At 54.7% G+C, this 25168-nt stretch overlaps 1 protein-coding gene across 14 annotated transcripts in view; it reads right to left on the bottom strand.

Annotated features, from left to right (window-relative positions):
• Nucleotides 1-2387: 2387 nt before the first annotated feature.
• Nucleotides 2388-25168, bottom strand: part of SRCIN1 (SRC kinase signaling inhibitor 1) — a 68215-nt gene continuing 45434 nt past the window's right edge. For 12 of the 14 annotated variants that reach the window (XM_074342939.1, XM_074342938.1, XM_074342928.1 and 9 more), the window contains 11 exons: nucleotides 24712-24899; nucleotides 23399-23574; nucleotides 18593-18723; nucleotides 18341-18488; nucleotides 17760-18006; nucleotides 17082-17316; nucleotides 15282-15436; nucleotides 14723-14875; nucleotides 13997-14119; nucleotides 10041-10187; nucleotides 2388-2772 (listed from right to left, as the gene is read on the bottom strand). In XM_074342939.1, the coding sequence (XP_074199040.1) occupies nucleotides 2638-2772; nucleotides 10041-10187; nucleotides 13997-14119; nucleotides 14723-14875; nucleotides 15282-15436; nucleotides 17082-17316; nucleotides 17760-18006; nucleotides 18341-18488; nucleotides 18593-18723; nucleotides 23399-23574; nucleotides 24712-24899 (1838 nt within the window). In that variant the 3' untranslated portion in view covers nucleotides 2388-2637. The other 2 variants (XM_074342934.1, XR_012499491.1) reach the window with 2 other exon arrangements.

Below are 25168 nucleotides of genomic sequence, written 5' to 3'. Positions count from 1 at the left end.
GGCTCACACGCACCTCCACGTACACCCCTCTGTCCACACACATACAAGTCTGGCAGCTGCCACGTCTGCACACGCACATCACGTGTGTTCTCACACGCCAAGCTTCTCCACACTGATGTGCAGGTGGGCACGTGCTGATGCCCAGGCCGGTTACATGCACCGCCGTGGGCACGCCTCCCTGCACACACGTCATGCCTATGCACGCCACGCTCCCTTCCCTCCACACATGGGCAAGTGGACTCGTGCCAATGGACACACACACACTCACACACAGGCTGCGCACAACTTCTCTTAGCCCGTAAGTAAATGTGCAGGCACCAAAGTGAAAGAAAGATGCAAATTCCACTGGGCTCCAGTGAGCGGATGGGCTGGGGCACAGGGCTCCCTCCCTCTGCCCCCTCGTGGATGGACACGCCCCTCCCCCTCCCCCACAAAGGGACATTTAACTCAGGACAATGACGGGTGGGGCACATGTTCAGGGCACAGGGCTGAGGATGGGAGGTAGGGGCAAAGGAAAAGTAGCAAGCAAAGAGTAATGGAGTGGAGGGAGGAGGGGGCACCACTCCCACCTCCCGTCCCAAGTCAGGGGGTCTCTGTACAGCCGAATCAAACCAAACCGTTTCACTGGACCACAGAAGCCAGGCTGATGTGCCCACCCTCCAGCCCCCTCCCCCGCCAAAACAGCGGCCAGGGAGAGAGTGCTGTCGTTGTTCTTTTTTTTTTTTCTTTTTTAAATATTTATATATATTTATATTACGTATATTATATATATATAATATGTAAATATATTTTTAAAACAATATAAAATGTTAAGACACTTCACTTAAATGTAAAGAGTTGCCTGCAATTAAAAGTAATTGCATCATTTATGAGGTCCTTTTTTTTTTTTTTTCTATTTTCCAGGGTTTTTTTTTTCAGGAGGGATTTTTTTTTCCTCTTCTTTTGTTATTTTTCAAAAAGGCTTGCTTGCCTTTGTACAAAAATGATCCAAAGCTAGAAAACAAGGATGAACCAACAAAAACAACAACAAAAAAAGAAAGAAATGAAGAAACACAACCCAGTTTCCCCTCCCTCCCCAACCCTCAACAGCTCCCGCTGGCTCTCCCCAAGCGCCAGGCCCCAGGACCTAGGAGGTTCTGCCCCTTCAATGGCTCCTTCTTTCTGTGCTTACCTGGGGAGACTAATCCCAGCCACCTTCCCCTGTGCTTACCCAATTTTGTGCTCCAAATAGGACTCCTGCTCCCTGGGGACCCCACTCCATCCTCTTCCTCCTCCTCCACCCACATAATCTCCCTGTTGGCCCCTCACTGTGTGAGGGGAGGGGGTGCTGAGAGACAAAGTTTGTCTTTCCCTCCCCTTCTCAGGACCCCACCAAAAGCGTCACTGCCCACAGCCTCTGCAAGGTGGGTATCCAGGGGCTGGGGTCATTGGCTGGCTGGTCAGGCCTCAGGGACCCTCAAGGATCTCACCAGGGGTCACCAGCTCCCCATTTAAAAACCACATCTCATCTCTTCCCTGAAAACCCTCAAATCTCAAGGGGGATGTTTGAAAGTCATCCCACTTGTAGGGTCAGAGCTGTCTTCATTGCCCGCCATCAAACCCCTCTCTATTCCCCCCATATCCCTTACAACCAGACCCTTCCCACCCTCCAGGCCTCAAAATCTAATTTGCTAGGCCTTTTATCCTTGCCCACCCCAACCCCATTAAATAAGTTAATGTCATTTAAAGTGCTCAATTAGGAAACTAAAAGTATCAAATACCCCTCCTCGGGGCTGCCCTCTCCCAAGGCAGTGTCCCCGGTGTCAGGCTGTCTGCTCAACCCACCGTCCACAGCCAGCAGTCCAAAGGTGCCCCTTTCTTAGATCGGCACAGGGCAGGCAGCTCCTCACCACAGGAAAGAGGTCCCAGGAAGCCAGCTCCTCTCTAAGGACACACAGCCTCACACCACCCAAGGCCCCTTCAACCCTGACCTCCCTCTCCAGCCCGTCCATCTGGACTCCAGGCCCACTAGGGCATGCGTGATGCGTGGATGGGAGCAGAGAAACAGCAGCGTTCAGTCACATCCTGAGGTTGGACAGGTGGGGTGTCTCCAGGACCAAAGTCTCCCTACATCCCATTTTCCAGCCTGATATTGGGGTTGGTCCCATGTCCAGGTTTTCCTCCAGGAAGGTTTCCGAGGAAGGGGAGAGGGGGTGTCTTGCTGCTCCAAGTCTCCGTGGCTCAGAGTTTGTTTGGAGTATTCTTGGAAAGTTTGAGGGAAAGGCGGGAAGGGAGGGCAGGGTGCAGGAACTTCAGGATGGACTTGGGAGGGAGAGTGGGGAAAGAGAAAAAGGAGGGACAATGACAGGAAGTACGCCATTTTGGAACAGGAAGTCAAAGGAAAGTGGTGTGTTTTGGTTTCTAGTTTTACTGGTTTGCTTAAAAAAAAAAAAAGATAATTAAAAGTAAATCATTAAAAAAAACCCAAAAACACCAACAGGAGATGGGAAGAGAGTGCTGGGAAGGGCCACATCTGTGGCAAACCCTTTGGAGAGTCTGGAGAGTGGCGTGGGTGTAGAGTGGAAATGAAGAAAGGAGAGAGATAAATGGCGGGGATAAGGGACAAGGGCAGGCTGGTGTGGAGGTATAAGGGGGCTTCTAGAAGGAGATGGAAGAATTCCTCGCCCCAAAGGAAGTCAATACAGGGATGGAGGTTCTGGAAGCCGAGGGCTTTTCTGAGACTGGGCTTGAGGTCTCATTCGACCCGCTCATCTCTTTAGATGGTTTAGTGGCCTGGAACAAAAACAAGGATCAGGGGTCAGAGAGAGGAAGGGGAGCCTTCGTGCTGGCCCCCAGTTAAAGGTTTAAAAATGAAAACCCTCTATGAATCCAAGAAAGAATTAACTGCAAAGGGTAGAAACCAGAGGAGCATCTTGAGAGAGTGGTCCCCTGAGACAGGGAAGGCAGGGGCCACAGTAGGGGTGGAAAGGGAGGCACAGGGTTGGCCCAAAGGGCCTGGGAACCAGGATGGGAGGGTAGGTCCATGGTTACTATAGGAAGGACAGAAGGCAGAAGAGAGACCAGAGAAGCACAAGGGAGGGCAGCCCAGGACCAGGACGGGAACCAGGACCAGGTGGGGATGGCATGTCGGGGAGGACAGGGGAGGGAAGGAAGAAGTGCCATATTAGCGGCCAATGGGGAAGCGGAAGGGGAGCAGCCCAGGCTGGGAGGAGGTGGGCTCAGCAGCCCACAGGTATTCCTCCAGCTTTGAGCTGTGCCCTGTGGGGAATGGGAGGTCACTCCTTCATGATGCGTCCTGTGCTCAGTGGTCACCTCTGACAGTTGTAATCAGTCGTGCCCCTCCCCACCTTTAGCAGACCCCCTTCATCTACACTGGTCCTGGAGGTGTGGTATGGTTCCAGAGCCATCTGCATCACTTCAAGGGGATGACTGGTCATAAATGCAGATTCCCGGGGCCCCACCCCAGAATCCACCTCTGGTGTGGGCTCCAGAATCTGCATTTTAGGCAGGCGCTGCAGGTGATCCTGCTGCCGAGTCAACTTCGCCATGCACTGGGTCAGGGCAACACAGACAGAGTTTCCTCCCTGTAGCTGTATCCACTGTCCCTCCTGACCTTGCTTAGCTACTAGTGTGATAATCTAATCACCCTGATTTAAAAAAAAGACAGAAGGCACGAGGATGGGAAGCAGAGGGTGTGGCGCACCGCCAGAGACCTCCCGCAGGTTAGGTCTGGGTGGGGTCACTGCATTTCCCGCCAACCTACATCTTCGCCCAGCTGCTGGGCAGCCTCCTGGCAGGAGGAAAGCCAGCCGGAGCCTCCCGCAGCCTGGAAGGGAATGGAGGAACCGCAGGCACCTGACTGGCTGACAGCGAACCCGCCGAGGTTGCTGACCACATTCCCCCTTCCACATGTGCACAGAGATCCATGTGGGGTTTGCTGGCCACACTGATGTCTGCGGTCTGCATTTTTCCCCTTTATGAAAATCCAGGCAAGAGTGCCCTGTTTGGTCCTCTGACTCCTCTCATCTTGATTGTGGCCGACCCTCCTTACTCGGGGGGGTTCCGGGCCCGCAGCCTCAGATCCCTCTAACCACTCAGCCCTTTGCCGAGTGACATGTGCCAGGCATGGCCCGTGTTCGCCAGGTCCCAGTATCTGGACCTGGAGACAGACTCATTTAAAGACAACCAAGAGCTCTCTTATGCCCTTGTCACTTACTCTGGGCTCCAGTCCCGCCCCTCCCCTCCCATCATTTCTCATTTAAAGTTCTTTCCCCCAAAGCCAGGTGGGAGGGAGCACATCCCATCTTCAGGTCCCAAGCCAGCCATTGCTTCCCCTCCGGCTGTCCTCTTTGTTCTCCGTTTGCCTTTCTAGTTAAAAGCTTTTTCTGTTCCTTTCCTTTAGCCTTGTCACGAGCCTGGCCTATTCTGAGTTTGGTCATTGGAACACCGGCTCTGGCTTGTGCTGCCACCTGACTCCCATATCCACTCAGGTGATGTATCCTCACCCAGGTGATGTCCCCCTTCTCCCAGCCCATGCAGGACCTTTAAACATCAGTGAGCAGCAGCGTTCACTGGCTTACATGGACGCCCCCCACCCCTTCTCCGTGGAGACCTCTTATGCTTGTTCTGTGAGCATTTGTCTTGTAAAGTCCTCTCGGGCCGTCTTCCCTCCTAGGAGACTGGCCGTGGCAACATCCAAAACCCACTGTCCTGAAGCCAAGGGAGCATGTCCAGCTATGCCCCCTGACCCTATCCTGTGCTGCTCAGAGTTCTCAGCTGGCCCAGCTGCTGTCTCTGAAGGTTCCTGTCATTCATGTCACCAGCCAGTTCTCTCCTGCTGCTCCCAATTACATCCAGAGAAACAGAGCTTTGTCACCTTTGTGGCAAGGCGGAGACCTCACGGATATTCAGTTAAGGGAAACTGGTGCCTCCTCCAGAGCTATTCCCAGTGCCGCCTCCCCCTGCCCACATGCCTTTCTCCTTGTTATTTGCCTCAGTCAGGCACCAGGCTGTCAGAAGAGGTGGGTCTTGCCCCAGCCGGAAGGGGATGGGTCCTGATAAAATCCATGGCAATTTGAGCAGTTCCCTTCTCCTTGCCAGTGACTGATTTAAGGACAGGCAATGAGGAGAGAAGGGAGATCAGTTGGGGGCTTTTGGGAAAGGTTCTTCTGCTTCTAAAAAGATCTGTGTGCCTAGGACCCCTGGAATGAACGCAGCCGTCCTGGGGGGGACGATAGGCCAACAGAACCACAATCTGGAAGGAACCCAGGTCCTGATGTCCTTGAGCTGTTGAATTTCCCCAACCCTGGATCCTCCCTGCTTTCTGTTTTGTTAGATAATAACTTTCCTTGTTGTTTAAGCCATTTAAACAATTTTTAAATTTTTATTTTTTAGTTGAAATATAGGTTTTGTTTTTGCTTTTGTTTTTTAATTGAAGTACAGTGGTTAAGCCATTTTGAATTGGAGTTTCTGTTATTTGCAGCTGAAAGCATTCAACTGCTACAGGTAAGGCCCAACATTGCTCCCCTAATGCTCCAGTTAACAGTATTCCCATCACTCGGGCTATCTCCCCAAGGCTTGGTGGCCCCCACAGGATTATGCCTCCTGGCCAAGCAGTAGAATCCAGCATTAGGACAGCAGAATTTGTATCCGGCAGACCTGGGTTTAAGTCCCAGCTCTGCCACTTCCTAACCGTGTGACCTTAGGCAGGTATCTCTCTGGGTCTTCATGTCCTCACCTGCAAAGCACGGATAACAGCCCCTGCAGCATCAGAATCACATGAGATGATGCACACAGAGCATGCGTCACTGTGTCTGCACTCAGGATGCAGGCAATACATGGTAGCTACTACTACTACTACTATTATTATCATTATCATTATTGTATTAACATTTCAAGTCTGTATTGTCTATTTCCATCTGGATTGGGCCTGATCAGTGGCAAACTCATTCATTCACTCACCTGCCCAACAACTATTTCCTGAGTGCCTATGTGTGCCAAGCACTGTTCTAGGTGCTGTAGGGGTGGAGAAGTGACAAAGTGGATTATGCACATATCAGATTTAATTCTCGTAACAACTTTTTACACATATAAAGCTGTGGGGGGCGGGTATAGCTCAGCAGTAGAGCGCATGCTTAGCATGCATGAGGTCCTGGGTTTAATCCCCAGTACGTCCAAAAAAAAAAAAAAACAATAGAGTTGTTATGAGGATTGAATAAGATATGCATGACTGGTACAGAAAAGCGTCCTCCCAGATTCAATTTCTGCCCTGCTCTGCACCCTGGTTGGTTGCCCCCACCATGCTCTGGCTTCTGGTTGGGTTTGGCCAATGAGATTATGGCAGGGTGGAAAGAGAGAGGCTAAAGTTTCTTCCCTACTCTCTCCCCACTTGGTGACATGTGGCAGGCAGGGGCTGTGCCCTCCATGACTACAGCTCCTGTGGTCCACTTCTCACGGGGCTCCCCAAACTCTATGTCCACACGCCCCTCCAGGGAGGCCCAGCTTCCTGCTCTCACCGGTCCTTCACTGGGTGCCTCAACCCTCCTGTTTGTTCCCTTCACTACAGTCTCTTCACTGAGGAGATACACTAAGTGTTCCGCAGATTTCTTAGTCTGAGTGGAAGAGGGGGTATCCAGTTTCATGCCTGCATCAATCCCTTTGGTCCTTGCACCCTGGGAATCTGGCTCCCATCAAAGGGCTTTTCCTCAATCATTTCCTCTGATTTCTCCGTAGTATTGAGCACTGCTGCATCCCATCTCAGAGCTTTCTCCACTCCCCACCCCAATTTCTGTGTCTTTGGTCCTGGCACTTCTACTCCCTTCCCCCTCATCACTGACAAGGCAGATTCCAGCCCCCGGGGTTAGAACCTCAGGATGAGGGGGAGGCCTCCACTCAGCCCCTGCCCTGACAAGGTGCGGTGCAACCAAGCACAGGGGTGACTCCTTCCCTTTGGAGAGCACTTTTCCACACCTGGTATTATGTGGGCTCAGAAGCCCCATTGTACAGATGAGGGAAGAGCCTGCAGGAGAAAGAGGTCTTTGACCAAGGTCACAGACTGAGCTGGGATGGAGCAGTGTCCCGGCCTGAGGACCAGGTGATTCGGGGCATTTGGAGCAAATGGAGGGGCTGGGGAAGGGGCAGGGAGAACTGGGCAGAGAGAGGCAAGGCTGGTCACGAAGTGCTAACAGCCTGGGGAAGAGTGTTGATTTTCTTACCTGGCAGGAGCTGGAGGGCATGGGTTCTAAGCTAGAGGAGTGATACAGTCAAATCTGCATTTTACAAACAGGCCTCCCCACCCCGCAGGTCTCGGAAGATAGGTTAGAGGTCACAGAAGTCACAGGGAGGCCTTAGAAGGGCACACACTGGGGAAGTGAGGCAGAAGATGATTTTTTCTGCCCCTGCCCCTTTATCACGTTCCTTTACTTTAAAACAGTTCCACAAGGAACATGTAATGCTTCATTAGTGAGAGGACGCTTTTTTAAAGAAAGGTTATCAGGAATGAAAGTGAGAGCGATACAGCCAGACCAGCAGTGGTCGTGTGGGAAGAGAGAACCACCAGGTACCTGGGGGCGGTGAGGGAGGGGAGCTCAGGAGATGTGGGTGGATTCCCCTGGTGGGTGACCTTCCTGAGGGGAAAGCAGCTGGAGCAGGCTTGAGCTCAGAGCAGAGACTTGGGCAGGGACAGATGGTGCCTGGTGCCCAAGGAGAGGAGCGTGTGGCATGAGGAGCAAAGAGGGGAAGCTGGGCACAGAGGGAAGAGGCAGGCAGGAGAGAGTCGGCCAGAAAGAAGTCAGGAGGGTCGGTGAGGACCGACCAAGGAGGAGAAGATGCCAAGGAGCGGAGGGTTACAGGCTCCCCAGTGTGTGCAGAGGGGTGGGGTATATGCCCAACACACTGCAGAGAGGTGGCCAGAGCGCTGTGGGAAGAGGCCATTTGGAGGCCACTGGAGACATAGCCAAGCCCAGCGGTGAGCCAGAGGGAAGTGGGAGGCGGCAGGGAGCCGAGGAGGAACGAATGCAGAAGGCCTGCAGGCAGGTAATGAAGGTGACTGGAGGGACAGGAGAGAGAGCAACAGGCAGAGGAGCCGGGCTCTGGGGGAGTGGAGAGTCACCGGGAGAGATGGTACAGCACAATTACAGAGGAGGGAGGGGCCGCCAAAGAGGCCGAAGCAAATTTGGGGAGGGATGTCAGATAGTCCAGACTTGAATCCTGCTCCACCACCTGCCAGCCGCATGACCCTAGGTAAAGCCTCAGTTTCCCCACCTGTCAAATGGGGATAATAAAAACCTTCCTCAGAGTGATGAGCATGCAATCAGATGATGTGTGTGTCTAGCACCAGTGAACACCCCACGGAGGTCAGCTACCATCCTGGACACGAAGGAGGGATCAGCCTCGACAGGATGAGGGAAACTCACCCTCAGTGGTGGCAGGAAAAAGAACTGGCGGTGGTATAGGCAGGGAGTGTCTGGGGACCCATGAGGAAGACGGTGGGCCAGTGGGGAGCTGGTGAGCAGCCTGGCTGGCGTGCCTCCACTGGACTCTCCAGAGAAGCAACAGGCAAGGCCCAGGCTGTGACAGGGCCATGTGGTGGGAGGCTTTGGGATTCCTGGGTCCCAGTCCTGGCTCTGATGCCACCTTGCTGTGGGCCCTTGGGAAGTCCCTTTTCTTCTCCTAGTTGTCTCCTCATCTGTACAGGAGGTGGCTGGACTTGCCCATCTCTAACCACCTGCCTGCCTCTGAGCCTAAAACCTTCTTCAAGTCACATATTCTGGGTATTTCATGGCCCCTACTCCCATGCAGTACTCAGAATGGGCCTGGCATACAGGTGCTGCTTGGAAATATTTACTGAACCAGATGAGTGCACTAAAGCTTTCTCTCAACATCTAGGCCCAAGGACCACCCTGTATCTTTTTTTTTTTTTTAATTTAGAAGTAAAACAAAAGTTTAATTCTTAAAACATATGTTCAACTCCAACATTTTCTATTCTATTTCACATGTTGTTGTGAACATTAAATTGATTTTACGACAACCAACAGGTCGTAGGCTGCAGTTTGAGAAACACTGGCTTAAGAAAGTTAATTAACCAAAATTCAAGAGCTACTCAGTGTTGGAGGCAGAATTCCAACCCTAGTTTGCCCAGATTGAGAGCCTTTACAGTGCTATTAAAAGCATGAAAAGTTTGTGTCTTCGCCAGGGGATGAACAAGGTATTCATGAGTCTGCAGGAGGGCTCAGTGGAAGCAGTTCACAGACAAATTTAAAAAGACCTTTCACCTTCTACTGCTGCTCATGCCTGCCTGGGAAGGTGACTGGAATCTTCCTTGAAATGAGACAGCAGGCACCCTGCATCTTCTGACGGGGCCACAGGTGGGCCATAGGGCACAAACACCCATGGGTGAGGCCCAGCTCCCTCATTAAATCTGAAAGAAGGCGCAGCACCCCCACCACTCCTGGGCCCAAAGTACTTCTCCCCCTTCTCCCCCTCCCCATTCATGTCAGCAGGGACCCCATTGCAACCCAAATGCAAGACTGAAAAGCAGATGCAAAATTAGTTTCTCCCTCAGCAGGGAGATGGCCTAAGAGCTGAGATGAGAGAGGGGGCCCAAAGAGCAGGCAGACCTGGGAGCAGAGCGCAGGAAGCAGAGGAGGGGAAGGGAGTGGCAGGAAGATAAGGCATAGAGGTCCTTCCCACACCCTGGGGGCAGGTGGCCTTAGAAGGGCCCAGGCACTGGGGCTGGTGAGACAGGAGTCTGCTCACTCCGCCTCCTCCAGGAGTGGCTGGGGAGACGGTCCTCTCAGGCCCTGAGTGAGGGACCTTTGGAGAGGGGAGCGATCTGGTCTAGAACTAGGTTCTACATGAGTTGGGGAGAGGAGATGGTTCAAGGGACTGGTGGGGCAGTCCTGGCAGGAAGGACCTCTGGGCAGCCAGCAGGAAGGTCGTCACAGGCATACATACTGGCAGGAGATGCCCTGCACACAGCAATGCCAGTGGGGAGGGGTGTGGGTCTGCTAAGGCCCCGCCCCCGTGGCACCCAGGCTTACCTGCTGCTGGGCCTGGATCCTCATGTACTCTGCCCTCTGCTTGCCATGCTTGCCTTTGTCGGGGCTGCCAGCCTGGCCCTGGGCCGCCTTCAGCCGAGAGGCCCCTGGAGTCACCACCTTCATGGGTGGCACACTACCACCGCCACTCTGCAGGAAGAGGAACAGGGTTGGGGTTGGAGGTGGGATCAGACGGGCACCCTAGGACAGTGGGCCCTCTGAGACCTGGAGAGCCCTCCCTGGTCCACGTCCCGGCCCAGGACTCAGGCCCATTCTCTGAGCCCACATTTAGGGCCTCCCTGCAGGAGAGGGGCTGGGGGCCCCCAGCCAAGTTCCCAACAGCTCCTGAGTGAGCACTCTTTGGTGGTTTCCTGGAGTAGCCTAGGGGCAGCTGGTGCCCTTTTACGGGAATCACTTTAAAAGTGAGGGTCCCTGGCACCACTCCCACTCCTGGCCAGGGGCACCATCCTGGGCCGGACAGAACATGCCTGAGATTTGGGGGAGGGGTCTTTATAATGGCAAAGTAGGAATGGCAGCCCCAGGCCCGCATCTTCCTCCTAATTGGAGGATGGGGGCCAAGTCTCCCTAGAGATAGACAAGTCCAGCCCCCTTGAACCACCCCAGGGACCAGGCCTTCCCAGAGGGCTCTGGGGATCCAGAGGCGCAGGCAGAGAAACAACAGAGACAGAGGCAGACAGGAGAGGATGAGGGGAGTGCAGGGGCAGAAATGGGGGAAAGAATTTTATTTGTTGGTTTACAGATACAGAGCAGAGGGGAGGGGCCCCGGTCCCCATCAGGGCTGGTTAGACTGATCCTTGGGCAGGCCAGCTTCCCAGCCTCCCCAGGGCTCTGCCTGCAAACCCCACCTGGCACCGGTCTCCTGGAAGGGTGGTGGGAACTGAAAGAAGGCCAGTGGGAGGAGGAGGGGGCTGGCGCAGTGCTCCTGCAGCCCCCCACTCCCCCTGGCTCTGAAGACCAAGAGACTGGAGCATGAAGACAAGAGGATAGGACAGGGCAGGAGGCAAACACCTGAGGACCAGGGGGTGGGGTTGGGGGGCTGCCAGGGGGCCCCACGGCAGGGGCCATGCCCATCTGGCTGAGGGTGGCTTCCAGCTCCTGGAGCGTCTCCTCCAGGCTGTCCATCCGCTGAGCGGTGGCACCATGCACTGTGCAGCCCAGGCCAACAGCACGCAGACCCTTCCGCTCCCCACTGCGGGGCTGATTGTGTCCAGAGTCCTTGAGGGTCTCCTCTGGATGGCTCTCAGCAGGGGAGGGCTCCTGGGTCCTCTTCAGGGCTGGCCCCCGAGGACAGGGGACCACAGCTTCTCCCTCCTCTGGGCTGCAGCCCCCTGTCCCTAGTCTCTTCAGAGCCACCCCTTCCTTCTCCATCCTCAAGCTGTTCCTGGGCTGGGAAGCCTCAGCCACTACCCCTGGCTGGGCCCGTGGATTATCCCAGCCCTTCCTGCTGCCACCCATGGTCCGGGGTCGTGGGATGGGGGTCGTCCTGGGACCAGGTTCCTCAAGCCTGGCCTCTGGTGGGGAGGAAGGGTTGGGGGAACACTCTGTCAAGATGATCCGGGGGATGCAGAAGGGCCGGGGGCCTGGGGGAACCTGGGGAGAGAAGAGAGATGAGGGAAGGTGTGATCCCTGCAACCAAAACACCCGAGCTGGGATGGGGGCTAGGCGTGGGTGAGCCCAGCCCTTTCCTTTCATAGATAGGGAAACTGAGACAGGGAGGGTCCTGACTGCGTTTACCCAGCAAGTTAGAGGCAAAGCAGGGACTAGAACTCAGGCCTCTTTCCACAACACCTCACTTTCTGGCAAAGACGCCAGTTTACCTGGAAGCACAGATATATGTTTACTTCTCATCACCCTTTAAACTCTGGGAGCAGGTCTCATGGTTACTGCCATGAGTTTGCCCATCTGTGCAATGGGGCAGTAACGTGAGGCTGGTGGAGACTGAAGTGAGCTCATGCGGGCATGTGCTTGGAACAGTGCCTGACACATCATAAGTGCTTGACAGATATTCACTATTTGTTGAATTGAACTGAATGTCCAAGACCGGCAGCCCTGTGTGGGTGGAAACCAGGTGTTGGCCTCTGAGGGTGGGAATGTCAGCCTATTCTTAGGTCAGAGACTCCTGGCCCCCACCCCCTACTTTAGGAGCTTTCTCCAAGGGCTTCACAGCTACGACAGGAGGGGCTCGGCCAAGTCCGTCTGCTGCACACAGGCTCAGGCAAAGCTGGAGCACCTGCGTCTGTGTGAGTGTCCCTGGGGCTGGCTCGGGTAGGGGCACAGAGAGGCTCCCAATCAGCCACCACCAACTTGAGTGAATTCTGATCTAATTCTGAGAAGAGTTTTATACCAGGAACTGCCATATACGTCTTCATCTTTAACCCTTACTGAACCCTGAGAAATGGTTACTACTCATCACTTTACAGATGAGGAAACTGAGGTGGGGGGGGTCATGTAATTTACCCAAGGTCACTTACCCAAAGCTAGCTAGTGGCAGAGCCAGGATTTGAACCCAGGCAGTCTGACTCCAAGTCCAGTGCTCTTTCCACTAAACAGAGCCATGGGGAGATGCATGGGGGGCAGCAAGGACCCCCAGAACCCCCCTCCCAAGGCAACCCACCCAGCCTTGCCACCTGCTTACCTGGAGGTGGGAGGTGCAGACTAGGAAGGCAGAGAGGGCGACCCATGCCTGCCCGGCTCCACTGCCCGATGGTGCCTCAGGATGCAGAGGGTCAACCAGCCCAAAGGGCCAGCGGAGGGGCTTTGTTCACTGGACCCCTTCAGGATTGGCTCCCAGGGCCAGAAAGGGGAAGGGGATGGGTGCAGCGGGCCAAAGTGCTGAGGGCACAGCAGCCCCGGGGCAGCCCTTCCATATGTTCATCCCCAGACAGCTCCTAGGACTGCTCTTTGCCCATCCTCTGCCCAGCAGACAGCACTGTCCACTCATTTGGTGCTTGTCTGCTCCCCCCGCCAGGGAGCCAAAGCACCACTAAGCCTCAAGCCAGGCTAGAAATCAGATGGCGACAAGCATGGAACCCACTGTGGGCCAAGAGAACCAGACGAGGCAGGTGAGCGTGTACATGCAGGGGAGGCTCCCCTCCCCAGAGCAGAGGCCCTCCTGCTCTAACCTGACTGAGCAGAGGGAGAGATTCCCAGACCACCACCCCTCAATTCCCCCTCCCCAAGCACAGTCCCCTGGGGTGCAGACAGCAGGTCACCCCCAAATTCCCAGGAAAGAATAAAAAGGAAATAAGTGCAGCAAGACAGCAGCAAGGACTGAAGTTAGAGAGAAGGAAGAACTTCCCAATACTGAAAGACAGAACCAGCAGCCAAGGAAGGGCATGGGTCTCTTCCATCCCAAGCTCTTTGATGGGGCCATGGGGCCGAGGGAGGCTATAAATGAGCCTTCCTCCTTCCTGGATGTCCTGGCCTCCAGTGAAGGCATAGATTCTAGCGGGAAAAACAGCCCCCACCTGGCACAGGCAGCAGGGTAAGGGAGTGTGGGGGCAGGGACCAGGCGAGGACTCAGGACAAAGTCAGATTTTGAGTTGGGCCTAAAGTCATGCAGTGAGTAAGATCCAAACGCCAATCTTGGACCAAGACAATACCTGGGCTTCAGGCCAGACCTAAACTCTGGCTGCAGATCTGAACAAAATACCCAGGCCACCATGGGCCAGACTCAGAATCAAGCTGGTAAGGAAATGCAGACCCAAGGGGCCACCAGATACCAGGCTGCTGGAGTCTCTGAGAGGGAAGGACGGGTTAAGCACCTGTCCTGGGAGCGGGGGAGGGGGCGAGTCCCCGTGGGTGAGGCTGTGGCAGGGGTGGGACTCAGGGATGTGACTGGCCTTCTAGCGGGTTGGGTTAGCGTGAGAAGTGAGGAGAGGAAGCTGTGGAGGCACAGGCAGAGACAGCGCCGTGAGAGGTGGGGGGCAGCCCGTTACCTTCCATGTGAGGCCCAGGGCAGAGCCCCCAGGGGGCCCTGGGTCCTGGGGGGACAGCAAGGTGGGGATCGGCTGGCGGCGGGGCGTGGGGGGGAGGGGAGACATTGAGCTTCTCTCAAACACCTGGGGAGCAGAAGGTGGGGGCAGGTTTGGAGCAGGAGACGCAGGGAGAAAGGGGGTGCTGGGCTCTGGCCCAGGCACCCATGGGAAGGGGTGGCCTGGGCTGGCACTGGGACCCCAGTCTTATTCCTTTGCCCCTCACCATGGCCACCGGCCACTCTGCCCTGCATTTTGTCTCCTCCCAGAAGCCCTGGTGGTCCAGGTCCCCAGCCTCTCGGGGAGGGGTGCTGAGAACACTGGAGTCTGGGTGACTTACAGTACTGGGAGGGGCTCAAGGCACACGGATATGAGGGTGTTAGAGCTTCGGTTCTCAGAACACTTGGGGATGGGGGTCTCAGAGCACAGGGGGTGTGGGGGCAGTTGGGGAGTCTCAGAGACTACAATAAAAAAACTCACACATGCAAGGAAGGACTTTAGATCCCCTCCCCCACTTTCCAGTGGAGAAGAAACTGAGGCAAGAAGGATGGGATTCCGAACCCGCCTCAGCGGAGAACCGAGAGTCTGTCCCCTTGTCCTAGTCTGGGCACCTCGCCCTGGGGCCCGCTTGGCAGGGAAGAGGGTGGGGCCTGGCTGGTGACTCGGGGTCTGGGTGTGCCCCTGACTCACCTCCAGCTCTGCGATGATGCGGTCTTCATCGTCCTCATCCTTGATGGCAGAGGCCATGATGGGGGGTGTGGAGGCTGGGCGGGCGACCTCTGACACGGTCCGGCGCAGCTTCACTTGGGGCTTCTGTACCTCCAGCTCCTCAGACTCAGCCTTCTGCAAGTCCCCGGCCCCCATCAGGACCAGGCTCTGCCCTCCTCCAGCACCAGCTCACCTTCTAGGCCCTACCATTTCCGGACTATCTCCCACCTGCCCCAGCAACTCATCTGCTGCTTCCTCTGTCCCCTGCCAGGATGGGGACAAGAGGATGGAAGGAGGAGGAAGCCTGATGGAAGGAGGAGGATGGAAGGAGGAGGAAGCCTGGAAGGAGGATGGAAGGAGGAGGAAGGAGGATGGAAGGAGGAGGAAGCCTGAGCCAGAAGTAGAGTCACCCCTGGCCAGCCTCCTTTCTTTTCTTCTACTTCCTCTGAGAGAGGGGACCACACTAGAGGGTATCCAGAGGCCATCTCAGGCATCCCCCCGACTCAACCCCCTCATCCCCTACCCACGGTGGGAGTGGTACCTTGATGAAGGCAGAGTCCTTCTTGCTGGTGACCACAACCTCTCCAGTGCGCGTGGTGGTCAGGCCGTGGGAGGAGGGGAAGCTCCGGCGGGGAGGGGGTGGCGGGGGCGACTTGGAGGGCTTCTCCGTGCGGTAGCGGGGCACTGTCAGCTCATCTGCGGGCAGCCAAGGGGTTGGGGGTCAGGGTACTGTAACCCTGGAGTCTGTGTACCACATCTGACTTCAAGGGGATACATTTGCTTCCTCCTCCAGGGAGAAAGGGAGAGGAAAGCTCAGGGGAAAAGACATGGGCCCCCTCCTCCTTCTCTCCTACTTCCCAACGCAATCTAGCCCCAGGCCCTGTCACACCTCTTATAGAACTCTCATCCCTTGCTACTCAAAGAGTGGTCCGTGGACCAACAACATTGGCAGCCCCTGGGAGCTTGTTAGAAATGCAGAAGCTCAGTCCCCACCCAGAGCTGCTGAATCAGAATCCACATTCTAGCTGATCACTGGGTGATTTCACATGCACATTCAACTCTGAGAATTGCTGCTCTAATCCATCTCATGCCTGCCCACCCCTCAGCCCTGCCCTGGCACAGATCTTCAGATCTGCATCCTTTCTCCATCAAGAGAGAGCACTTTTAGTACTATTGTAAGAGTCTGACCCGGCCCACCAGGCTCTCCCTCTCCCCATTTCTTCTGGGGAGGGAGGCACTGTTTCCTGGACAACCTGTAGAAAAGTCACTCAAACCTGACATTCCTCCACTTTTGATCCCCAGTAGTTACCCATTAACCCAAACCACGTCCAAGTTCCTTGGCCTTGGCCCAGCACCCTCTGTGCCTGCCAACCTTTCAGCTTCATTTCCACTTGCTACTCCCTGGCCTGCACCCACTGGGTAACACCAAACACACACCTCCAGGCATTCGTACATGCTGCTCCCTCACCCTGGAATGCCCTCACTGGCCAGGGAAATGCAAGACTCCAATGGAAAGTCTCCTCCCAAGGGAGGCCCTTCCTGCCCTCCCAGGGCCTCCTCTCGGACAGCACAGCACCTCCGTGGCTGCATCTACTACTCACATCCTATTTCTGGCTTACACACCTGGTATGGCCTGGGATAGATTACTTAACCATGTTGTGCCTGAGTGTGCTCATCTGCAAAATGGGAAAAATCACTGTCTCTGCCTCCTGGGCTTCTTGCAAAATTATAAGGATTAACAAATAGAAAGCATTTGGAGCAGCTCTGGCCACACTGTAAGTGCTTGACAAGCATAAATGTTAGTATTATTCATCCACAAGCTCCTTGAAAACAAGCAGTCTTACCTCCTTATCCCCAGCACCCAGCACATAGTAAGTGCTTAACAAATACACGTGGCAGGAATAAATAAATGAATGAATGACAATTGCCATTTCTGGTTCCGGAATTTGTGCCTCCCTTGTGAGCTCTCAGGCTCAGGAGCACTGGAAGCACGTTGGTATTACTCAGCGCTGCAGCCTATCTCGGCACGGCCTCACTCCCAGCACATCCTCAGTCAGAACGTGCAGGTGGATGACCTTCTGCCTGGACTTGCCCCTCCTCCCTGGGTGGTCCTCTCAGCAGCAGCCAGGGCAGTGGAGAAATCCCTGGATGGAATCCATTGCTATCCAACCCTGCTGGGTCTCCCCCTAATGGCTGAAGGTCAGGCCAGCACCTCCCTCCTCTGGCAACCCGACCACAAAGAGGCTCACTCCCAAGTGCCTTCCCCATCACCCAGAGAACTCCCACAGATGGGAGTCCCCTCCCTCTGGGCTCTTCGTCAGCCCCCTACCTGCCCCCATACCTGAGCCTCTTCTCCCACTGGGCTCTGTTCGGGGGGCCGCCTTCTGGCCGTGGGGGACCTTGGGGGGCTTGTGGTCAGGGCTGTGGGCTGGGCCCGGGTGGGCCTTGCTCGCACAGTCCAGGTCAGGGATGGCCTTCAGCAGCTCCGCCTGTGTCTCCTCTAGGAGCCGGTTGATGTCCTTGGCACTGTACTGGGTCAGGGCTGCCCGCTTCTCCTCCCAGTCCCGCTCGGCAGCCTTGAGAGGAGGGGGTAACAGTCAGGACTGAAAGGACTCTTGGACCTTTGTTGCCTCAGCCACACATGCAAGGAACGGAAAGGAAGCCTCCCATTTGGTCTGGTCCCTGGAGGACACTCTAGCTTCTCCTTGAGTATTGCAAGGAGAAGTTGGGAGTTGGGAATGCCATCGTCATTATAAACTACTCCCTGGAAAAACTTAGACCTCCTTCAGACATTCTATTCTGTTTCATTGAGCACATAATCTATTCTTCTGCTAACACCACATGGCCTCAGTTATCACAGGTTTATAATTTGCTTTTCTGTCCAGCCAGACTAATGTCACCCTCAATATGCTTCTTGTTCCCCAGGAAAAAGTACCCGCACATCAGCACTTCCCAACCTAAGACAGCAGCAAGAACATGTGAGCCTAGCTCAGGCCCCTCCCCGTCCCGGGCCCAGCACCTCAACAGACACAGCCTTGTCCACGCTTCTCTTGCCAGGAGCATCCAGGCCTTTTGTGGGGTTGCCCGCCTTGGGGGTTGGAGGGGCTCCCTCGGCTGGCCCGCTCAGCTCGTGGAGGTTCAATGGTGGGCTGGGGGGTGGCATTTCGAAATCCAAGCTCTTGTTGAAGTCAGTCTCAGCTGTCACCTTCTTGGGGGACTGATTCAGGAGGTTGCTGGGGGGTGGCCACACACCCTCGTCCACTTGCCTGGGGTTGGGAGAGTTGGGAGCAGCTGTGAGGCCAGCAGGGTGGTGGCCCCACGGGAGGGGAGCCTGGCCTGAGGGAGGTGGGGTGTGAAGAGGGCACTGGGGTCTTGCAGGACAAATGGAAGGGCCTGGGGAGGAGTGACTGCACCCAGCCTATGGGAGAGCCAAGCCTACAACATGCGAGGGGTCACAGGTCAGAGGCAAGGTGCAGATACAGGCGGCACACTAGAGACCTTCGGGGAAGTTGGGATAAAAAGTCAGGCTGATCTATGGATCTGGGCCCAGTGTGTGACCCCCCTGGGAGGTCAGAGATAAGAGGTCAGAGATAGAATGACCTTCGGATCTGGGCCAGCGTGTCTGTGACCCCACGGCAGCGCTTGAGTAGCCCATCCAGGCGCTGTGGCTCCTCCTTCAGGAACTTCACTGCCTCCACCTCCACACGCAGCACTACCCGCATCTTGCTCTGCAGGCCTGGGAAGTGAGCTGAGGGGAGGGGAAGGAGTGAGCTGGGGAGGATGAGCAGCAGGAGGGGGTGCAGTGCCTGGGGTGGGAGTAGGGGAGCCACGCTCTCTGGCCCCCAGGCTCACCCTTGAGCTCAGTCAGCGTCTCCCCGAGCTGCTTGAGCACCAGCGCCTTCTCCTCCAGTTCGGGCCCAGGTACCAGTCGGTGGTTGTGGGACACATCCCTCTGGATCTTCTCCACTGACTTCTCCAGGTCACTGCAGCCACAGAAAGACCCTTTCAGATCCTCTGGCCCCAGCCCAGCCCCCTGAAATTGGGCAGCTAGAAAGAAATCAGGCCACTGGTCAGGTCAAAATTAAGCCATCCACCAGGCCACATGCCTGAGTGAAACCAGAAAGTCAAACCTCAGAGATGACACTTCAGAAGCACTCCCTGACATGCCCTGGGTCCCCTCTTTGAAGTTCTGTTCTTTAGCAATATCAGCCCAAATCTCCTTTCCTATAACTTGCATCTTCCAATTCTCATTACGCCAAGGAGGCAGCAGAGAACCTGGTAGCTTTTCAGAGAACTGGAGATGGCTGCATATGCCCCTTGGAGGTGGCACTGCCACATCCATCTACCTTTTCTCAAATGATCCAGACATTCAGCCTCTTTCCTTGAAGAAAAAGCTACTTTAGATTTTTCAGATGGTTTATGCTAAGCTTGTATCATTTTAAAACCCCACATCTTTCCAAAATGTAGATCAGACCAAGTCACCACCCGCTGTGTTGAACCCAAAATGGATCCTGACAGTCTGAGGCTAAAAATCCAAACCCTTCAATGCAGCCAAGAAAGGCCAGGAAGGTTGTAGTTGAAAATTTGACCCCAGAGTCAGATCCAAATTTCAATCCCAGCTCTGCTCAACCCAGCAGAGATCTTGGACAGGTTACCAACCCTCCCCAGACGTCAAACTCTTCATCCAAAAAATGAGGATGGTAAGAGTTCCTCCTTCCTGGGGCCATTGTGAGGATTAAATGAGCTAATGCAAGGGACCAGTGCCTGGGGGCTGCTCTTATTGTCCCTCTAGCCACATCCCCTGTCCTCCTCCTCAAGCTTGCTTCTGTTTAGAATCATCCAGAATTTCTCAGAAGTTTCCTTGAATGCGCTGCTCTCCCTGGGTCTTTATAACACCATTTCCTCTGCCTAGAACACTCCATTTACCAACCCCCTCCACACGTGACTAATTCCCATTCATCCTCAGTTCTCAATAGGACCCTGTCTCCCATTCCCTACACTTGGGGTTGGGGGTCTGCTTCCTGCCCCCCAAACCCCTGGAGCCCCTGTTCGCTGGGCTACGTAGCTCCAGGCAGGCAGAGATCATATGTTCCTGACTCATCTCTGATTCCCAGCACCTGGCATGGTGCCTGGAGCAGAATAGATGTCTGGGAAATAATTATGGAGTGAATGAATAAGTGTAAGAAGAAACTGCTGCCCAGGCAGGTCATCTCAGTTCTGTACTTGTGTCAGTGACATCCCTGACCCACATGCAGGACTTTACATACATTCCTGTCAAATCCCATCTGTTGGATTTCAGCTCAGCCATCCAGGTAGGAACAACTTTTGAATCTCAGTTCTACCATCCAACAGATTTGCTCCCCCTCAAAGCTCTGTGTCATCAGCAAATCTTATCAGCACGCTTTATACATCTTCATCCAACTGGCGGGTGAAAAGATAGACTACATTGGAGCCAAGGACAAAATCCTGTGAGTCAGCTCTACTGGTTAAAGTTATCTTGGACTAAGTGCTTACGGCATGCCAGGTGCACAGTCAGCTCTTCACTTTCTTGACCTTATTTAATCCTCACAACAAATCCTGTGAGTGGGAACCATTATTTTCCAGTTTACACACAGACAAACAGTAGTTCAGACTCTAGACTACATTTCCCAGCTTCCCTTGCAGTTAGAAGTGGTCCTTCTAACATCTGACATCTAGCCAATGGAATTTGAGTGGAAGGAGTACACGCTGCTTCCAATCCTGGTCCCTAAAATCCTCCCGTGTAAGCTCCTCCAAGTTCTTTTCCCCTTCTTGTTGGTTGAAAAGCAATGACCCTGTGGATGATCTTGGAAGGCACATACTGAAGATGGCAAAACCTCTGTTAGCCTGGGTCCCTGAATGACTACACAGAGGAAGGCCATTCTGCTAAGCCACCAATGTTGTTTCAAAGGTATGTCAATTACTTTTAAACCACTATCCAATTTGTTATAACAACTATCCTAACTAATTAATTAGCTACCCTAACAAAGACAATAGGCTTTGACATAACAAACAAAACAGGAGGCTCAAGGAAATTAAGTAACTTGTCCAACATTATACAACTGTTTTGTGGCAAAACAGGATCTACTCATATCTGACTTCAGCCATTGGTTTCTGCTGCATCTCACTCCCACACTGGTCTAACATCACCTCACACCCATCCACTGTCCCCCCACCACTCCTCTGCCCAGCCCTTGCTCGGCCACACGAATAAGAACAACTCTCCTTTGCTGTGGGTAATACCTGACTGACTCCGGGTGGGCCAGTTTTGTAAAATGGTCACTCCCAAACATCACCCTCATTTAAAAGAAGACTCAGGTAAGCCTCTAGGAGAAGATAACACTGCAACTCTCAGGCAGAAGGGATTAGGCCCCCCTTAGGCTCAGTTAACACCTCAATTTTCTGATCATGCAATCTACCAAAGCTCTGGGGCTCCTAACCTGAGCAGGCTCAGATCAGCGCAAGTCTAGACATTGGGATCAGAAGGTGGTGGGCTCTCCAGACTCAGGTTTAGTCCTGAAGGAGTTGTGAGGACAGAACCAGCTATACAATTTAGGGGAGCCTAATGCAAAATGAAGATTTTGCCTCTAGTTTAAAAATTGAGAATTTCAAGACAGCAACAGCAGAGCATTAAACTAAGCATAGGTCCTTACATGTGGAGCCCTGGGTGATTACACAGCTCACATGCCTATGAAGCTGGCCCTGGTTAGGCCAAGTTAGGCTCTAGAGGTCAAAAGGTCTCAGTCAGCAGAGGCTGCCCCTAAGGGTGATGTCTGGACAGAGCTCAAGTGCTTGGCTAGAAGGACAGGTGAGTGAGACAAGCTGAATGAAGCACAGAATCAGCTTTAACTTCCAGCAAGATGACAGGGCAAAAGGAAGACGCAAAGTGTAGCACAACAAGAGCAAGTATACAGGGGCTATAGCCAGAACAGGGGTAAGGATGGGCCTGCTGGTCGACCCAATGCCGGGGGAGGCTGTGGGAGCTGAGGTAGGGAGCCCATCCTGGCTAAGGCAAAACCACTTCAGGGCTGGTGTGCAGCCCAGGACCCACCCAAAAAAGGCAGGAATCCCCTTCAAAGTAGATTGAGGATCCTGCCAGAAGCAACATATTTGCCCTCAAGCTCTCTCAAGGAAGCCAACTGAGCAATGGGTTTGAGAACAGGGCAGCAGGTGGGAAGTCTGTGTATTCCTGGAGAACAGATACCCCTAGGAAGCTGAGGACCAGACACTCATATGACAGCAGCATAAATATGGCCTTTCATCTTTTCTGCCTCTGTACTTTTATATTTCCTTTCCTTTTCCTTTTATGTCTCAGTAAAGTTCCTTTTGAAAATTCCAACCCAGCTCCTCTGTGCTGAGTAAAAAGGGGCAAAGAGAGGACAGGAAAGTTGGGTTAATGGAATTCCCTGGGTGAGGGGGTCTGGTAGCTGCCAGTCTACTTGGAGATCTAACTGGAGTTGTCTCTCAGTTTTCACACCTGGAGTGATGTAGTGGCTGCCACCAGCTGATTTCTAAGTGCAATGGCCCCTTATTTCATTATGGGAATCTTTGTCCCGTACTTCACTGAAATACCCATGCACCTCCAAGCTGTGGGCCCAAGGCTAAGGAGCAGGGGCCTTCTCAAGGAGCCCCTTGCAAGAGGTACAGACAAATACGACTTAGTGAGGAAGCTGGGCTCCTCTAAGCAGCCTCTCCTGGATTCACATTGTTGACCAGCAGAACTCAAACACTCTCTGGAAAGAACTGCAAAAATTCTTAATACTGGGCACAGAGGATGCTAAAGCGTGGAGAAGGGCAGGCGCTGCCCTGATTGTATAGCCTCACAGTGCTGGAGCGGGACCTCAGGTCTCTTGTATCCTGGGCCACCAAGAGGGAAACCAGAGGGAGGAGCAGGGCCTCTGTCTCAGACCCCAGGGACTGACAAGGGAAGGCTGCAGTGGGCTGGGGCCACTCACTCAGTGGATGGACAGCTTAAGGCAGCTCCTCCCTTTAATGGTGCCAGACAATCGAATCTTGGCCAGACATCCAATTGCTAAATTTGGATCAGAGGACCATCTTCTGTTAACCCTTCTGTGTCTAAGCATTTGGGGGTGGGTGGTTCTCTATTTTTCATTCCTCTGAAAAAGCTAGAGCCCTGTTTCAGCTGCACTAGGATAGGAGGAGGGTTTTCCTTGGCTATTTCTGGTCTCAGAGATCAGAGAACTGGAGTGGTGGCAACTGTGGCCAGTCACTACCAAGCTGAACAAGCTGGCAACACCTGAACACTCTACCTGAATACTCTACTCTGGGGTCGCAAGCCAGAATGAAAGCAGACAGAGGGCAGAGTGAAACCAGGTAGCTGACCACATGAGAGTAAGGCTGCAGGCCACAGGGGAGCCAGACTGTGGACCATTAGGAAGCATGACCATAGCAAAAGCAGGCATCAAGCCAGAAAAAAAGAAAACAGGAATTGTGCCAGATAGTCAAAGGTTTGTGGGTCACAGAAAAATCAGGCCACAGAGGAGAAGGAAATCAGGCTTCAGAACAGACCATCGTCACCTGTGATTCAGAAGGAAGGGAGCTGCGCCTCCCCGGGAACCAGGCTTCGGGCCACCCAAGCTGCACCCCAAGCCCTCCCCCCGCAGCTGGGCCCCGCCTCACTTGAGCTGCTGTGTGATGAGCTCCTCGTCGTTGAGGTAGCGCAGCCGCTCCTCCTCCACCAGGGTGCGCTGCCGCTGCAGCGGGTCCTCCTGCCGCCGCGCCGCCTCCGACACGCGCATGCTCAGCTCCGCCTCCGTGCCCTTCAGCAGCGCGCGCAACGACTCCAGGTTCTGTAGCTGCGGGACGCAGATGGACGGATGGACGGGGGTGGGAGGGAAAGGAGGCGCGCAGCAGGGAGCGGGCCGAGAGGAGGCGAGCAGAGGACAGCCCGACGCCGGGCGGGCTCCACAGAAGATACGGCTACTCGGCTGTGGCCTGAGCAGCAGTGAAAGGGTGGGTTGGTGGAGGGCACAGGCCGAGAGCTAAGTTCTGGGGAAGAATAGAGGCAGGAGGGGAACAGCCTGGGGATAGTGGAGGGAGGAGTGCCAAGGTGGGCCATGCTGAGGGTGCGGCTGCATGGCTGTAGCCGATAACTGCGGCGAAGGGGTAAGATGGTGAAGAGCGGAGGACAAGGTTATGTTCTGGGTAAAGCCAGAGGCAGGAGAACGGGAGAAAAGTATCTGGGGGGCAAGGGGTGGCCCTACGTAGGGCCTTGCCCACCTTGCGGCCGCATGGCTGTGGCTTCGATGAAGGACTCAAGCATTGAGGTTTGATAAGAGTTTCCGTGGCTGGGACAGGAAACTAAACGTTCGAACCCACTTCTAAGTCCGAGTTGGGGCAATGGTGGGGGTGGGTGAGATCTTACCCATTGCCCAGATGGCATCTCTCTGCCCATTCTCCAGCCTGTCTCTGCTCATTATTCTCACCTGATGGGCCCTGGGGCCCTCTCGAGGAGCGGGCACAGTGATGCCAGGCTCCTGACTGGTGGGACCATCTGCCAGGCGGGGCAGGCTCCGGAAGACTGTGCGGGCTCAGGAAGGGAGAGCTGAGGGGACCTGGGGGAAGGGCTTCAGGCCAAGGGAGGAGAAGGGGGAAGGAATGCGGGGTAGAAAGGGACCAGGACAGCTCTGCGGGATCCTGACAGGAGGAAGGGACTTACTGGCGTGGACTCCAGGAGTGCGGTGAGGATTCAGGGAAGGGGAAAAGGGGGCTCAGTGAGAGGAACACGGGCGAGGGATGGGCTAGGTGATGGAGTAGAGATTCAGCGAGGTGTCGGGAGTTCCAGGAAGGTTTCGGAGAGCAGCACAGTGAGCGGCGAGGGACTCGGGCTGGGACAGACTTTGGGGAAGGAGTTTTGGCGCAAGTGAGTGGGTTCTGGCGGGGCGGGGTTTGAAGGGGCAGGGCACGGGGCCAGGCCCCGGAGTGGGTGGTACCTGGAGCTTCCGCAATTGCTGAAGCTGGCTACGCAGGTCATTGGTGCTGTTCTGCAGGCCACGCAGGTGCAGCTGCATCTGCAAACGGTTGATGGCAGTGGGCTGTCCCGCAGGGGTGCTGCTGGCCGAGGGTGGGGGAGGGCCGGACACTGGGGTGGCCCCACTGCTCCGGCTGCCTGACCCGCAGGCTGCAGAGAGGAGCCATGAAGATGGGAGAAAGGGAATAAATTGTGAGCCTGGGAGGGGCCAGGGCAAGGTTCTCCCCACTCCTGGCCCCACACAGCAGCCAGAGAGAGACGTGGCTCTGGCTCCCTGCGGCAAGAAGTGGTCAGCCCTTCTGTGGGGAGCAAAGCACCAGAGCAAAGACATCTTGGGCTAAGGTGACTACTCATTTATCCACTGAAGCCTATTGATGTAGCCACTTTACAGATTAAGAATCTGAGGCAAGGGCAAGGAC

This window comes from Camelus bactrianus, chromosome 16, assembly GCF_048773025.1.
Source record: "Camelus bactrianus isolate YW-2024 breed Bactrian camel chromosome 16, ASM4877302v1, whole genome shotgun sequence".
In the NCBI taxonomy this organism is placed as follows: domain Eukaryota; kingdom Metazoa; phylum Chordata; class Mammalia; order Artiodactyla; family Camelidae; genus Camelus; species Camelus bactrianus.
Note: the sequence above shows the minus strand (reverse complement) of the source record. Positions and strands in the feature narration are given on the sequence as shown.